This window comes from Typopeltis vanoorti, chromosome 20 (genome assembly GCF_054136105.1).
Source record: "Typopeltis vanoorti isolate ZY-2024b chromosome 20, IOZ_Tvanoo_1.0, whole genome shotgun sequence".
Lineage (NCBI taxonomy): Eukaryota > Metazoa > Arthropoda > Arachnida > Uropygi > Thelyphonidae > Typopeltis > Typopeltis vanoorti.
The window spans coordinates 110867157-110885293 of NC_143568.1; the positions used below are offsets into that span (position 1 = coordinate 110867157).

General features: G+C 34.6%; 1 protein-coding gene across 2 annotated transcripts in view; it reads left to right on the forward strand.

The window, feature by feature from the left end:
• The window catches only part of LOC150095792 (uncharacterized), a 147957-nt gene extending 132284 nt beyond the window's left edge, over window positions 1–15673 (forward strand). For both annotated transcript variants that reach the window (XM_090409860.1, XM_090409861.1), the window contains exons 10-11: window positions 3767–3912; window positions 14079–15673. In XM_090409860.1, the coding sequence (XP_090265986.1) occupies window positions 3767–3912; window positions 14079–14283 (351 nt within the window). In that variant the 3' untranslated portion in view covers window positions 14284–15673. The remainder of the gene's footprint in view (window positions 1–3766; window positions 3913–14078) is intronic.
• The last annotated feature ends 2464 nt before the right edge of the window (window positions 15674–18137 follow it).

The following is an 18137-nucleotide window of genomic DNA, read 5'->3' on the forward strand; positions in this document are numbered from 1 at the left end:
CTCTCTTATGCCAGAAATCACATGCAGAGTTTACACACCGATGTATGATGTGCCTAATGATACACATGATTAAATTAAAAATCCAGTATGTTTTCAGTTATAGAAATAACAGCTGTTGGAAATGTTTGCGTTTTTATGTTAAATATCTTCCTGAAGATGCTGTCAGCCATAAAGACAGTGAAATATGTCAGAGTAACATTTACTTTTAATGAATAAAAAGCCTCCAAGTTACTTAAAACACCCATGCACAGTTTGGCTTCAAACGTGCATGGGTGTTTTAACCTCAAAGCAACTTCTCATCCTTCCTTTTTCCTTCTTCAAATGCATATTTGGAATAAATTTGATGGATGAAAGGACTTATATATGTCTGATGGATTGCATGTGAATGGATTTAGAGTTATGTGTCTAAAGAATGTTTTGTTCTTTAAGAGAACAAATGTACCAATTCAAGGAAACTAAAGCTGTTATGGTAGATGCAGGCTCTCTTAAGGTGAGTGAATGCAAGATTAAGAAAGATCATTGAATCGGAATGAGATGTTCATTGAAAGATTCAAGGATATTCGTGGGATCAAGGAAATATCGGAGGAAAGGTGTTTTGCTAAATGATAGCAGAGGAATTGCAATCAGCAAAAAAAAAGTTCAGCAGGAAGATAGTACATTTAAAGCTCTTTGGTGCCAGGTAAAAGCCAATAGGACAAAATATATAGATGGTTGCTACTGTAGATTAGGGAAAACAGAATGAACTAGATTAAATAAGCTGTAAAATTTTTGTATACGTATTTTTTATTTATAGTTTTTGTTATATTGTTTTGTTTATGCTTATAACATTACTTTTAACCTCTGTGTATTTTCCCCTCTTGCTTTGTTATTTTCGTGTCTGCTTGAGCTAATATAAAAATGTCTGCATGCTCTTATCTCAAACTTATAATACTATAAGTTTGAGATACTATATATAATATATTATAATACTTACACTTATAATACTATTATCTTAATTTAGTCCATTCGCAGTCTACTTAGCTTGCCCCCCCCCCTTTTCAATTTCGTAAAGTATACTCTTACATGTGCTAGTAACGTAGACTGAGGAAAAGCCTTTGGCTGGGGCAAAATCCTTAATCTAGGTTGCTGTAATTCTAGTGTATTAATCCTTAAAAATTTATTTTTGTTAACGACTGCGCCATTAAGGATTGTGTAAAAGAATTTTTTATCTTTCCTTTACATACAAGAAAATAATTTAGCTAAGCACGTATAATAACCCTTAAATCAATTTTATCTCAAGCAACTCCAAATTATTCAGTCGTGGCTGTTACTTCACTTAGGTCACACAGGTTTGATTTGTTTTTTGAGACAGTGCATTGGCTAACAAAGATCAGGCAAGCTATTAACAAAACCAAACATGTTTATTCTAACTAAGACAATTAATGTACAAAAGTAATGGAACATATCACATGCCTCATTCTCCACACATACATTAAGACAATTCACTTAAAGCATTAGGCAAAGAAATTATATACACTCAACTTATTAGACACGTGGATGGATTTTTGCATACTTAACCTTGCTCTCGATCTTATTAAATAAGGCACAATCATACTTGACACATTCTAAGCATTAGATAACACAAGCACTATTCAAGATTACAATATTCTATTATACACATTCAAACTGATGTTTGGCTTTCTGACCTCTTCAACACATTATACCATTAGTTAAACAGAATCAACATCTATCTTTTGTACACACAATCTAGGCTATTAACATAAAGCAATTTACTTACAAGCTCACTATATCATGTACAGTTCTGGATCCTAAAGGGTTAAGGGTGAATTCTGCAGGTTTCTTTCACTTTTTGCTCGATGGCTATGATCTGGCACTATCCGACGATTGTTGTTTTGCAAATTCCTTCCTTGTAACAGTAATGTATTTCTTCAGCAATGTCAGGAACTGGTTCAGCTGCGACAAATCAGCACGCATGTGGATCAGTACACTCGTCGAAGAATTTCACGGAAGGCTGCCTTGAAATATGGCCTCTTCTGCCAGCGAATTCCCCATGATCTCCAGAACTACTGCTTGTGGGACCCCAACTCTTCCCCTCCTCGAAAAGCTTGCCACCGGAACAAAAAATAAGAGAGCTTTTGTCCCTCAATCTCCACCTTTTATATCATTGGCCTTCCTTTCAAAACTTCCCTGATTTACTGGAAATGCCCTTACATCACCCACACTTACGTTAGGTTTTGGTGGCAAAACACACATATAATTCGGTGACCTTTGAGACTGTTGTTGACCTTCAGTTTACTAGCCTAATCCTGTCTGATCTTTTTAGTTACAATTGCTTGTGGTTCTACATTCAGTTATTCTTACATTATATTCCATTTTTTATTACATTACAGTAGGTTACATACATTTCTAATTATGTGTGTTTTATGGCCCATGTAAAATCGATATAGGTGAAAAATATTTCTACTTTTCACCATAAGAGATTTTACAAAGCTATTTAGATTGACTAGAGAATATGTGTTGTTGTTGTTGTTATAGATTAGGGGGAAACAAAAGGGGATATGGATGATTTGCAAACAAAAGAGGATGAAATGCTATTTAGCTGAATGGAAAAAATATGTGCTATGTCTAATCATAAGTCATTGGCTGTATTTAACAGTTCTGTCAATGTTTTATCATAATGTTAAGCATAGAATTTGATTTTTTGTAACAAGAGAAAATTATTTCCTAAATTTATTTAATATGCTGTTTCAAAAATGTTTATGCAGTTAAACAAAACAAAAAATAAATCTTAAGCCTTTTATTCCCCTCTAGGGAATAGGTGAGGCCATTTTACCCCTATCTAACTTTTGGAGATTTGGGAGGGGGGGCAGTTTAGTCTATCGGTGACCAATCAGAAGTAGCTGGCCCAAGACTATCACCAATTATAAACAGCGTTCAATGGAAAGACTGTGGACAAGTGCTGCCATCTTGTTGTCCCTAATCATATGATAAATCATATGTTCATTTATGAAATTTTATCACAGATATTTTTGTGAATAAGGGCTATGAACCAGAATTTTCTTAAGAAGCAAATTCTAAGAGTGTTCCTGTGGATTTATAAGATAAAAACAAAAAAATTACCATCCTTTTCACTCTGGAATTTTAGAACAGGTAGCTAAAATACTACAAAAGAATCTTTTGCTTAGACAGCTCAGAAAAACATTCCTTTCTTTCACTTCTCTGATTTCCTTTTTATTTTACCTAGGAATTGTCAAATGAGGTCTGGCAAACCACCACTTACATTGCATAGATTTAGGGAGGATGAAAGGAAAAATATTCGTAAATAAAGCAAAAATTTTATTAATCAGTGTTGCATTGTTCATTTCACAATTTAATCATTCAAAACTTTATAATTATCCGAATCATTGACTAAATAGAAAAAGGATAGTTAAATTAGGAAGTTATTAATTACATTAACTTGATAATGATTCTATCAAAGTAGTCTGTTATAATAAAAACAAGTGCATGCCTCAACTATGCATTTATCCTGTTTTTAATTTTTTACTTAAATAATTGTATTTTTTTAAATATTATAAACTGTAATGAATAAGTTTCTTTTCCTCTTCTTCCTACATATAAAAGTTTTGCTTAAAGGTTTAAACTTATTTTTTTTTTTAAAACAATTTTTTTTTTGTACTGTTTGTATTTTATGAAATTATTAAGTATTTGTTACTGTGAAAAAAAATTGTGAGCTTGTGATTTTGTCCATTTATTTTTTTTATGTTAGATATATATCCTTAACAAGAGTGAAGGTGGTAAAGACAAGCCATTTGTTCAGTATACTCACCGGCAGATGTTTTCCAAGACATGGGACTGTACAGCAGAAATAGAGCTTTCTGGAAAAGACATGTTGATGCCTGGTGAAGATGCTAAGTAAGTTACACACACACACACACACACACACACACACACACACACACACACACACACACACACACACACACACTCTGTACATATATGTATATACAAAGGGGTATCCAAAAATAACCGGAATCTGAACTTGGCATACACATGTTTTCTAGTTACAGATGATGCCACTAGGCATTGTGAGTGTACAGTTTCCCACGTCATTCTGGCAAGTGGCATCATCCTGTGTGTACTGGTTTGTTGTTCTGGTTGCTTTTTTGTTAGTACTGCAGGCAAGTTTGGTGATTTTGTGGTGGCTGACCACAAGGAACAGAAAGTGTGTGTGTGAAAGCCTTTAATGCTTTAGGTAAAATGCAGGTCTAGGAGTGGTTTTCCTGTTTTTGCTGTTTCAAAAATGGAGACATGTCAGTTGAAGACCAACCATGATCTAGGCGACCTTCAACAAGCAGAAATGATGAAAACATCGAAAAGGTATGCCAGGCAATCAATGAAGATTGTCGAAAGATCATTGAGCAAGTTTCTGAAGAGATGAATTATTTGTAATGGTTAGTTCTTGCCAGTGAATTTTAACAGAAGATTTGCAAATGAAATGTATGTATGCTAAATTTGTGCCTTGTTTGCTCACAGAGGATCAAAAAAAAACTTTTCTCCATGTGACTTTTTTTTTTTATTCCCACGGATAAAGAAAACCATGAAACAACAGTGATTCGTTGACATGGACAAAGTGAAAGTCACTGGAGGCCATAAACAATATTCCAGTTGAACAGTTCCAGAACTGTTTCCAACAGCGGAAAAAACATTGGGACAAGTGTGTTGACTCACATGGAGAGTACTTTGAAGGAAACTAGAATATGGTATTATAAACTTTAATAACATTTTTTTTAAAAAATAATTCCGGTTAGTTTTGGGTACCTCTTCATGTGCATGTGTGGTGCTCATCTACTGAATAGCAATATCACCGATATTATATTTTTGCTTTTATTCCTTAAAGACTTCCCTAATTGTTCCCAGACACCACGTGATTTCTTAAAGTAAATGCAATATACTAATGTTTCACGGAGAGGACACTTTTCGACATGTAAACATTGCATCACATTCATGTTAATAGTCCGGGTGTGCGTTCAAAATACATATACACCTTTGAGTCCTTTGAAAAGATGTACAGATGGCACACCAGGTCAAATTCTTAGTGTTCTAGTAATTTTAAACCACACAGAAGGAGAGGCAGGGTGAGCTCTGAGACATTAGCACCTAGAGGCTGCAATTGGTTATTGTGTCAACCAATCCAATTGAACGTTGTCATTTGTCATGAGTTGCTGTTTTTGTTTTCTGAGTTGTATCTGTTTTGCATGCGTGAAGTGTGAACTGACCTGGTAAGCAAGTTTTTATAAATAATATAGAGAAGTTTTCATATATAATTTTCTATAAATTTATGCCCATATTTACAATGGAAAATGGTACTGTAGTCAAAGGAGGTATGCCTCGTCTTCCTCTTCCAAATTTTACACCTTTGAGTAATTCAGATATACCAACCAAATACAGCATTCTCCTTCATTACTGTTTTATAATATACAGTGTCTTAAAACAAACACATTGTCCCCCACTGTCCTCAGATTTGGTTATGATTTATTGATAAATTAAAGCAGCATTTCTCAACCTTTCTAAGCCCAAGGACCAGTAAAATGCCTAAAACAATTCTGTGGACCATTAAGTTATGTAATTTTATGTAATTGGAAGTGTATCATCATTGAACAAAGTTTTAATTTTTATTAAACAAATAAATAATATGATATAATGATGCTACTACTTACTTTTAATGAGATGGTTGAGCTTCTCGGCCCTTGCAGAATTGCTGGATATCTGGATCAATATTGGTCAACTTCAGTCAAAGATTTAAATATTACATTCGAACCAATATCTAAAAATTAAATGATGAACATGATAGAGAAAACAAAAAGTGGAGAGGCAAGTAACAATGATAATATAGTTATAGAAATGCTTAAGACAACTAAAAAACTGCTGCCGATAAATTGCAAGTGATCTTTAACAGTGTATTAGAGACTGAAAAAGACCCAGACATTTGAAAGAAGCAATGATGACTAATTCCAAAGGAAGGAAAACTCACTAGATATGAAAACTTTTCTGTACAATATTGATAAATAAGATTAAAAGTGAAATAGAAGAGATATTAAGGCATGAGCAGGTTCATTTTAGAATAGGTGGAGTGCAGTACATCTCATTTATACCTTATGAAACATCATGGTATAGAAGCTTGTTATAAGGTTTTATAGATTTTGCCAAAGCATTTGATGGTATTGCTAAAGAAATATTATGGATACTTATTAGAAGCTATGAAATTCCTGACAAATATGCAAGAATGATGAACGAAATGTTTAAACGAAGTAAAAGATGTGTGAAGGAAATAAGCGTTATTGCACGGAAAACAGCATCATAATGGTTTACTGTTTTTCGTAGTCATTGATTACATTATGAGAAATAGAAATGTTACAGGTGTAAGAAGAGGAATTAAATGGAATCCTATTTAACAGCTGGAGGATCTGGATTATATAGATGACATAGTTTTGATATAATCAAAATACACTGATATATACAAGCAAAATCGAAAGTATTGTATAAAACAGCTGAAAAGTTGGTCTTAAATATGATTAGTCTTAAAATGCCACAAGGAAATTAAAATACTTCAACATACAGAAGAAGTGAACAATTTTATATACTTGAGAGCAAATGTGGATACTGAAGTTGGAACTGACATGGATATAATACAAAGATTGACAACAGCAAATAATACTGCTTTCAGAAAATTAAATAATATATGAAAATCATCTAAATATCATAATAAAACCAAAATAAAAATCTTCAGTAGCAATGTAAAGTCATATTATTATTATATTGATCAGAGACGTGAAAATTGACCAAAAAAGGAAGCTAAATTAAATAGTTTTCAAGCAGAATGTTTGTATAAAATATAAAAACAAACCATGAATGTTATGAACAGACTGAGCAAAAAAGTATCATCTGTTGGAGAAAAAAAAAAAAAAGATGGAAATGGGTTAGACACATACTGGGAATGGATAGCAGAGAGATTCCAAGAGTAGCTTTGACATGGATACTGGAAGAGAAAAGGAAAAGGCCTAAACTAACTTGATGGAGAATAGCAGAAAAGAAGAGTGGCTGGTTGGAAGAGCTGCAAGAATTAGTGGCACAAGATAGAGCTATCTGGAAGAAATGGATCTCGGCATTATGGGACATGAAAAGGATAATTAAGAAAGTATTGAATATTTTGGATTATATACAAGAAAACATAACTACAAAACAAAAGGTTTTCATGATGCTGAGGTCATCGAAACAACCTTATTCACAACTTAGATACTAGGTTCATATAAAATTTTCTGCACATGCTGTCTGTTATTTTGAACAGATGGGATACTTAGAAGAGTCCTATGAAAGGACATATTAAAGATGTATAGAAAAAGTGAGCATACAAATTTGGCCTGACTTTTCATGCACAGCATATATACTATGGCAACAGATTGCAAGAATGTCATTTGTTGAATTCAACAGCTATGTTCACAAATGCAGAGACTGGTAAAATGACATTGTCCAACACAGTACAACAGAAGTCGAGGCCTTATTTTAAACTAGCTATGATCAGTATATGTAAAAGACCTAAGAAGTTTCGAAGTAGGTTATGATAGACATTACATAGCACAGCTCAACAATGAAGTGGTTGTTTGAAATCTCAGCACAATGTGCACCATTAATTCAGTGATAATGCTATTTATGGCAGTTTGTTTTTGAAATCAATCTAGTAATATAAGTTTTTCAAATTAAAATATTTTATTCTGGATGAAGTATGCTATAGATATGGGAAAACTTATTGAGTTAAACAATCTTTACTTAATGTTTTCCCATTGTGGTTCATACCAAAAGTAATAGAATGCACAATGGTACTACTTCTGGTATGTTTATCTACGATGTTTGTTTGTATTGGTGTATATTCACCCATCTCTAATCCAGATGTTAGGATAGTGAGGTCATCTTCACAGGTGACCTTCATTACTCAATGAAATATCACCACCTGGCTTATTGGAGCCCTAAAGCAGCATACAGAATGTTTAGTCTTCAGAGTAGGGATTCTGGTTTCTGTTCCCCCTTTCCCTTCTCTGTGTAAAGTGAGTGATACCTTCAAGCCCTTGCCATACATACTTAAAGACCCCTAACCTCCTCCATTTCAAGAGTATGTCAGTTAAAATGGTGGTGCTGCAGACTGGCCACCAATAAGTGCATGGGCCCAAACCTGTAAGCAACATGTCAGGAGGTTTCCTGATCAATTGGTGCATAATTCTTCTGCCACATAATTGCCAGGTCATGCTTGGAGAGGGAGTATTTGGCAGGTACTGTTGAGGCCATGTTATGGCAAGGAGATTGGTCACTCTTTGTATGGATGTCATGTCCAAGAGTATCTTCTCTCATTGCATATCCCCACTCTATACTTCATCTAACCATGAACAAACTAATGAACCTTGCAATGACACTATGACAAAAAGTAATCTCCTTCATAAACTAATTCCAGTTCAAAAATGCACAAAACAGCCGATCACTACATACAAACCTTGCCAGAATCTCATCATTAAAAACTCACTTTCGCATCCACTTCACTAGCATCTGTGACATTAACACCATCACTTATAGTCATTCAGACCAGGCCTCCTATTCTTGACAGAAACCCAAATAGAGTCTATATCCACTACAATCCACCTCTAATGTCTAAATTACTCACTAAAAATTTTTTTTTTTTTTTTTTTTTTTTTTTTTTTTTTTTTTTTTCCCGGCACGTGCCTTTGGAAGATTAAACACTGCATGCCAGAGTGGCTAATTTAGAATTTACTGTTCTCTCCTGCTATTTAGCACCACCAACCAAGCTGGACGAGAGGCAAAAATCTCTGCTATAAGCATTGACTTTCTATGGCTCAAAGTTTCCTTGCTCTATTTAGTATGTTCATCTGCTGCATTTACTGTTTTTCATGGGTAGGAATGTGAAGAGGAAGAGGACTGAAGATATCAGAGTTTAGAAAACTCTGGTTGGCCAAGTGCTTAGTGTATCTGCTCTCCAGCCAAGAGGCTGCAGGTTTGAATCCTGCCAAGGGCATGGATGCTTGTGATTGTCCTCTTTGTGCCATAAAAAAAAAAAAAATTAAATCAAAATCTCCATGAAACTTGACCATCTGCAATCCAGTCATCCAAATAGTGAGGTCATGCTCCTAGATGACCTCATTGTCCATAATTCCAGCTAGTTTTTCGACACCACCAACCAAGCTGAATGAGAGATGAAAATCTTTTCTATAAGCATTGACCTAATCCAAATCATTCATCTACCTACACATATTCCTGACAATCCTCTTCACTCACTCAATACTTAGGATTTCTGTTTCACCAGTTCTTCCTCCAAGAGGTCACCTCACATCTTGGCAGCTCAGACCATAATCTTGTACAAGTCTCCTCTTTCACAGAATGCCCTTTCTCAAGCCACTCCCGACCTTTCATCCTCTGGCACTACAAAGGCTCCAAATGAGATGACCTTTAGAACTTCTATTCCTTCTTTCCATGAACTGACTATTGCTCAGCTCATCTGACCCTAACACCTCCTCTGAACGAGTCAGAAATTATCCTCACTTGCATGAAGACCTTCATCTCCTCATTCTACTCAGAATTTTTGTCTCTTTCCAAGCCCTGGTTCAACAGAAAGTGTATCAGAGCAATTGAAGAAAAAAAATCTGCTTACCGCAGGTGGCTCTCATCAAGAACTCCAGCTTCATACTTTGCCTATACCAAAGCATGCAACAAATTCAAAATAGTAATCAGCAAATCCAAATCCGATTTCTTAAAGTCCATCAGCAGAAAACTTGCCTCCTGTCCAAATGGAAGGCATGCCTTCTGGTCCCTTGCTTAAGACCCTTGGATGCAACATCTGCTTACCTGCACACTTCCACCTCTCTCATCCTGATGGAAACATTGTTACTTCATCCAAAGATAAATTTGATCTTCTAGAATTACTCTTTTAGTCAAACCACCCTGCATTGCTGACCAAGAAAAATCACCTCTTACCATACTGGAAAAGCCTAAGCACCTTATGCCTCTTGTAGTTTTTATGAGATTCCATCAGAAAATTACTAAATAATTTGAATACTAAACAGTCTCTTGGTCCCAATAGCATTTCTGCATTTGTTCTCAAACATTGTGCTTCTGAGCTAAACACCCATTCTGTATTATCTCTACAATCTATTAAACAGAACTTTTACTTATACCGAAATGTGGAAGCAATCACACATCCAGCCTATTCTAAAAAAAAGGGAGATAGAGGTCTACTATCAAGCCATCACCCAATTACCATTACCTCAATTCTCTTCAGAATAATAAATAAAATCATCAATAGCCAACTTTTGCACTATTTAGGCCCATGAATTAATCAGAGTCCTCCAGTATGGATTCCACCATTTAAGATCCATTGCTGACCATTTAGCTTACATCGCCCATATTGGGCATGTGCAATGAAAAGTTCAACAAAACTTGTACTGTTGCTTTTGACATTTCCATCTTACATCATGTTTGTTTAGCTTGAAACGCTGTGTTATGGAGTGACAAATCACGAGCAGATGGACAGGCAGCAGATGCCCAATTTACGTCTCTTACCAGGTCATAGCAGAAGCATTCACGTTGCAACCCCTGTTGGCTTGTTTACAAGCCCCGAATTCTGCTACCAGCGATCTACAGTATAGCATAGTGCAATACAGTCTTCTATAGTTTTTTAGAAGAGGTTTTTTTAGAAGGAGGCAAATGAAAGTAATACCTATCCTGAAACTGGGTAAACCTGTTGAGGATCCCAAGAGCTACAGGCCTATAGTTCTCCTATGCACAACACTGAATATGAGAGGTTAATCTTGAACAGACTATGTCCAGAAATAGAGAAAGTGCTGATAAAAGAGCAGGCAGGATTTAGACCAGGAAGATCATGCACTGGACAAGTATTAAACGTAACACAGTTTATTGAGGACAGTTTTGAAAGGGAGCAACAGGAACTGTATTTATAGATTTGACAGCAGCATATGACACACTAAATCTTAGAAAGCTTATAGTCAAAATTTACAGCATGACAAACAGCTATCGGTTAGTGGAGATATTTAGATTGCTGCTGCTGTTGATTTTCAAGGAAAAAAGAGCAGATGGCATATCCAGAAAAACGGTCTACCTCAGGGAAGTGTACTATTTCCCTTCCTCTTCCAATGACTAACCTATAAATCCATGGTCAAGAACCTTCTTATATGCAGATGACTGGGCAATAGCTTATCAAGCAAAATCCTTTGATGACATTGAGAAACAGCTCACACAAGAGCTAGAAACCCTTACAGTTTACTATAAGGAAAACCAACTGAAACCAAATCCCAGTAAAACCCAAATGTGTCTTTTCCGTCTCAATAATAGGGAGGCGAGGAGAGAGTTGAATATAGAATGGAATGGTGTGAAACTGGTCAATTATCCAAATCTAACTTACCTAAGTGTTACACTAGATAGGACCCTAAATTATAAGCGACATTATAGAGAAGATAGCAGCTAAAACTCAAACATGTAATAATATTCTGCGCCAATTAACATCATCTTGGTGGGGTGCAAATCCACAAGTACTGCACACCTCTGCACTGGCACTCTGCTTTTCGATAGCTGAGTATGCTAGCCCTGTTTGAGAAAGATCATCACATTTCAAAATGATTGATAAGGTTCTTAATGAAACATGTCGCCACATTACTGGCTGCCTTAAGCCTACAAAAATTGACCATCTATACTCACTGTCTGGTATTGCACCTCCTCACATCAGAAGGACTACACAGAGTAGATATGAACTGAAACAACAACTAAATGATGAATGGCATCCTTTGTATGGACATGTAGCAGTACATAAGAGGCTAAGATCAAGGAAAAGTTTTATTCACTCAGTGGAACAGTTGGTTGATTCCATAAAAGCTACAAGGTTAAGAGTGTGGCAAGAACAATAATTCAGAGGCTCTGAACTTAAACAAATCTCTTCCTTCTGGCTTACATCTTGACTGGCAAAGATGGAAGACATTGAATAGACTTCGTTCCGGAATGGCCAGATGGAGCTACACAGACAGACAGACAACTGCTCATCTGGTGAAACACAAACCATGGATCATCTTCTGCAATGCTGCTTAATAGATATTAATAATATATGTACCTGAGAAGATTTAATGCAGTGTAATGAAACAACTTTAAAGTATATTATTAGTCACTGGATGAGTGAAATTTGACATTTTATGTTTTTGCTTAATCTTTCATGCAAATGGCATTTTTGTCTTTTAATGTATTCTTTTGGTGTCTATTTCTTTAAATGTATGCATTTAATCATTTATATGTATGCTCTTACATTTTCTGTAGTTTGCACACGAAATAAATAAATAAACCAGAGTGAGTAACCCAAACTATGAGATCAGGAGGTGGCAGGTGTAATGGTATGGTCCTGTTTTTCCTGGTATGGCCTCAGACCTCTGATTGGTTTGTGGTGCCATTGAACTCCGAGAGGTATCTGAACATTCTGGACAGTGCAATACTTTCTACTTTGTGGCGTTTCTATAGAATTGACTATTGCCTCTTTCAGGAAGACAATGTATTCTGTCATAAGACTTGTACTGTAACTGTGTTGTTTGTGGACATAAATGCCACCACACTTGACTGGCCTCCACAGCACCCTGATCTCAACCCTATTGAACATTTTTGGGATGAACTAGAGCATCAGTTGAGGTCAAGGGACATCCCCCCCACACACACAATAGTCCAGGACCTCATTACATGCTTACAGGAAAAGTGGTTCAAATTTCCCATTGATCATTATTGTATGCTTGTGGAAAGTATGCCCTGTAGGATTGTTGCAGTAAAAGGAGACCCTACATCTTATTAAGGTTAGCACCATGGCTATTTGTTCCTCACGCTATGGTGTCCGTTGATTTCTTTCCAAGCAGTGTATAATTGAATGAACATGTGTACAAATGCAGCCCTTTAGAAGAGGGTCAAAAAAATAAGAATGAACAGCAAATTAAAGATAAATTTCTGTTTTAACCACATCAACATCAATATGGATAAAATACATCATTCCTCAAACACTTCATATCCCTCACATATTATGATTTTAATATACACTTTGCATCCATGGTAACTTTGACATGTATACATGTCATGGCTGGTTGGGTGGTTAAGCGCTTGTGTGAGTGCCTGTGATTTGACAGATGATGGAAATCAATCGATCAAAAAAAAAGGTGGCTGTCGTGGCTGTTTGTTCCTCACACAATGGTGTCCATTGACTTCTTTTCGACCTGTGTATGGTCTAAATTGTCTTTCAAAAAAAGAGGGAGCAGGGAAGAACATCATTACCAATATAAATGTATATACACACACACATATTGGTAACAATGTTCTTCCCCCCCCCCCCCTTTAAGGTTATAACAGTATAGTTGAAATAGGTTATATGTTTGCCATTGACAGTGCTGTTGATATTTCGATATTAAAGTCTATTTTCATATTTCAATGTTCTGAAAAGTTGTACTGAATTTATTTAGGAGTATATGGTTATCTGTATAAAGAATGGGTTGAGTTGAATATTTCCAATTTGATATCAGGTTTAATGTCACATATCCATATAGATGATAAATGAGGGAGATAGTATGTACCTTTGGGTTATCTCTGGCATGGGCAAGCAGATTTTTTCTCCTGTAAACTCAGGTTTTTCATCTCATAAACTTGAGAAAATCGACCATAGAACCCACACTATTTCAGACTTAAAAAATATTGTGTTAGGGACCACGAGATGGCAGCACTTGTTGGGCCATCTCTTTACTTGAGGCTGCTTGAATTAGTGATAGCCTTGGGTCATTTTCCCTGATTAGCTACCAGGAGATTGAACTGCCCACTCAGTCTCCAAAAGTTAGATAGGGCTAAAATGGCCTTGTCTACTCCCTTTATAAGGGAATAAAAGGTGTTAGCTGATTTTTTTTTTTTTTTTTTTTTTTTTTTTTTTTTTTTTTTTTTTTTTTTTTTTAGGTTTTGAACATTTACGGATAATTTTTTTTTTATTTTGTATTTTTCAGAGTTCTGGTGAGGCTAGTGAAACCTATGGCATTACTTCAGCATCAGAGGTTCACTCTTCGTGATGGTGCTTCAACAGTAGGTACAGGAGTTGTAGTTAATATTCACGAAAATATGAATCCTGAACAAAAAGAATATTTCTTAAGAGGTCGTAAAAAAGAAATGAAAAGGAAAGAAAGGGAACTTGCCAAACTACAGCAGCAGTAGCAGAAGAGATAATAGTGGAAGAAGAGAAATAGTGGAAGGTTTATTGATTGTCACCTGAATTATAAGTCCAGAATCAGTTTTAAATTTGTATCTTATTATGCCTTGAACAGGAATATGTTATAAATAATAAATTCTGTGTCATAGGAATTGTAGCAGTTTTGTAAGACTCGCAGAACTTTAAAAATACTGTAAATTTATTTTTAGTTTTTATAGATCTGTTAAAGTGATTTTTTTTTAAACTTAAAATTCAAGATTTTTGTTTGTATGATCTTTGCATTTTGGCACCTAGATTCTGGTAGGCTGTATTATAGGGATTTTGCAGTGTTTATATTAAAAAAAAAAAACCTCTAAATTAATGCTATTGCTTCATCCATTCCTGAAAATAAAATTATTTATGTTAAAGGTCATTATCATCATACCCTCAAGTAGGCGATACATGACACCATGACAGTGCCACAAGATAAGTTAACATTATTGCTAACTTTTTATCAGTAATTTTCCTTCAAAATTTGTTTATTATTTGAAAATATAAGTTTCTGTGGTTTAGCAGTTTCATGGGAAGTTTTTGGTATTGAGACCACATTATGATGTGAATAAAGAATTTAATAAAAAGAAGCATTTAAAACCTGAAGTTTCATAAATCATAAGACTTGCATTATCATCAAGGATACTGGTACAAAAAAGTTTTACACAACAAAAGACTATAAACGATTAATTACACATATGAGATGTTTTGATAACTTCACAGCCGTTACATACAGATAAACTTATTTTTTTATTCTGGTTTCTCATGTATTCTGGTTTTGTACCAGTACCCCTGATGATGTAAGTCTTACATCTTATGAAACTTGTTGAATTTTAATTACTTATTTTTATTCAACTCTTTATTTACATCATAATGTGGTCTTAATACTGAAAACTTCCCATGGTGTATTATTTGTTAGGACTCTTATACTGTCAGATGTTATATTTTGGTCTTTAAATTATTTTCTGGTTGTATCAGTCTGCCTAGATCTTGGTCTCTCTCTGGATCTTTTTCCTGAAATCCTGGTATCAAGCACCTGTTTTGCTAACCTTTCCTCATTCTGTTTAGTGACCACACCTTAAATTGATGCTGCTCACATTCATGAAAGGTCAGTTTAATATTAATTCATTTTTATTATTAAAGTTCTTATTAAGAGATAAAGTAATTATTATTATACCATTTCTAATTTGACATTTTTACAATAGTAGTAATTATTTATTTCATTAAGATCATGTTTTTGCTGCATTGGTGACAAAGGTCTCTAGCAGCAGACATACTGCAGGACAGTCTGGTGTCTATTTATGTAAACTATATTTATGTTATATATCAAAATAAAACTAAGAAAGAAACGGGTTATATATTGAATTGTGCTTCATTTTCTATTTAATAAAACTGACTTCTGGGTGATGTAACGCAGCCTATTGGTAAAAGGGAGTTATATTTATATTTTTAATGAAATCAAGCACAAACAAACTAATATTTTTAGCTTCGGAACATAATTTCATTCTTTTCTTTACCTCACAGGGGAGGGGGATTATTCAAGATCTCTAGGATACATGTGTTAAGCAGCCTATAGTGCAATCTCAGTTCTTCCTATCCAAAAACATAACTAACATTGGAGGTTTATAATCTTTTCGCATCCTAAACCCTTCAAGAGCGTTTTTATTATTTTTTTCCTTTAATTTTCTGCTCATGAACAGTTGTAAACATTGCAAATACAAAAGTGGGCTAAGGTTAGAATCTGAAACTTTGCTCTAAAGATCAAACATGATACTTTTTTTAATCCACATCAGGCCTTCAGTAAGCTGGGAGGTAGATATTTTTATACAGGGCAATGAAAATCATCTGCCACTTCTGTTCAATAATATTTATTAAGGAAATAATGTTCCACTATTAAATTGGTCTACCAAAAATTTATAGTCATATCTAATATCTAATAATTTTTAAATGTATCTTCAACTGATTACAAACAGAAAATAGTGGAAGGTTGTTGACAGACTTTGGAGTTGAACCTCACTATATTTTGGATGTTTATGAATACCTTTAAGTAAATGATTTTTGTTGCCCAGTATAAGAGCATTTGTTTATTATTGTGAATGGAGAACCTGTGGAACAAGTAAAACATTTCAGCTACTTAGGCACGATTTTTAGTGAAGATGGTAAATTAAATATAGAAATAGACAACAGAATCAGCAAAGCTGGTATGATGGGAAATCAATTGAATAAATTCATATGGAATAAGAGAGAAATTAGTCTGAACACTAAATTAGCTGTATACAAGACTGTGCTCAAACCAGTTTTAACTTCTGGGTCAGAAGTAAAACACTTGACCAAAGACTAGAGACCGCAGATATGAGAGTCCTGAGAAAGATTATAGGCGTGAACAGATGGCACCAATGGCAATATCATATTAAAAACGAGGATATTAGGAAAGAACTTGACATTGTCAGCATCCAGGAATGCGTTAGCAGAACTAATCTCAGGTGGTATGGTCACTTAAACAGAATGGACGAGGAAAGATTAGCAAAACAAGTGTTCTCTGCCAGGTTGGCAGGAAAACGACCCAGAGGAAGACTAAGATATAGGTGAATTGATATGGTACAAAGTGCCTTAGACGATAGAAATATAAGATCTGATAATGTTGGTGTCTTGACAAGTAACAGAATGATTTGGAGGAAAATTGTAGATAGGAAGTTAGTAATGATGTAATTTTTGTCATATAGTACTATCATATCCTGTGGCAGGAATTTGATGATGATGATGAAATAGTGTGGGAGACAGGGAGATTTTGTGCTTTGTCTCTAGAGCAGAATTTCCAGGATCTAATTCTTACTTCACTCATGGTATACACTAGGCTTCTAAATTAAATTAAACTAAATTAAGTTCTAAATCATGTTCTAAATTAGATACAAAATTGTTCCATGATTCTCTATGTCTTTTTCTGACTTCTCTTTTAGCTATGGCTCTTACTCTTTTATATTCTATTTCATGTTCTAATCTTTTACTGCCTAACCATTTGTGATAGGTTCAAGTATCTTAAGGTCAGGCTGCTACCTTAAGATACTTGAAATTACATCATTTAAATGGTCTTCATTAGCTTCATAAAATTTTTTTATTAGATTTTTAATTTGCTAAATGAAGATTCAGTGTTTGCCATGATAAACTTGTTTGTAAAATTGGTATTTCATTTAATGAACAAATCAACAGAATAAGTTAAAGAAGCCAAGAAATTATATTCTTGATTTCATCCTTTATTCAAGTGTAGCAAATAAAGTTTGCAGTGAAGTAACTTCACAACTGTGCTACTTGTATACAGAGGCTAATGACTTCACATCAACTGCATTAGCATGTCATAATGCTAGGCACACATCCTTAAATCAACAGAATGTTTAAATGCTAACAAGAAAATGAAGTATCAAGAAACCCAAATATTAGTTAAAAATTGTTTTAAGGAGCATAAATTTATAAATGCCAATACATAGGCATAACATGTTTATTAACTGGTGCATTTCGCATAGAACAGAAAGGCTATTTTATGTATAGCATTATAAATTAAACACCATAAGAACAAAACAAATGCCTTGAATACTGACCATGTGATTGAATGCAGTCATTGTAGCGTTTTCTTACACAGGATAGTGCTAAGAGGTAGGTGACCACTCCTCCAACATATCTCATCATTATTAATGAAGTCAAACCATGTCACTCTCAAAATACACCTTAAACACTTGAATTGAAAGCATAAAGTCTCAGATTATCACTCTTACACTATGTCCACATCTCAGCTTCATAATGCAGAACAGCTATTGTAAATTTTAAGTTTTCTTTT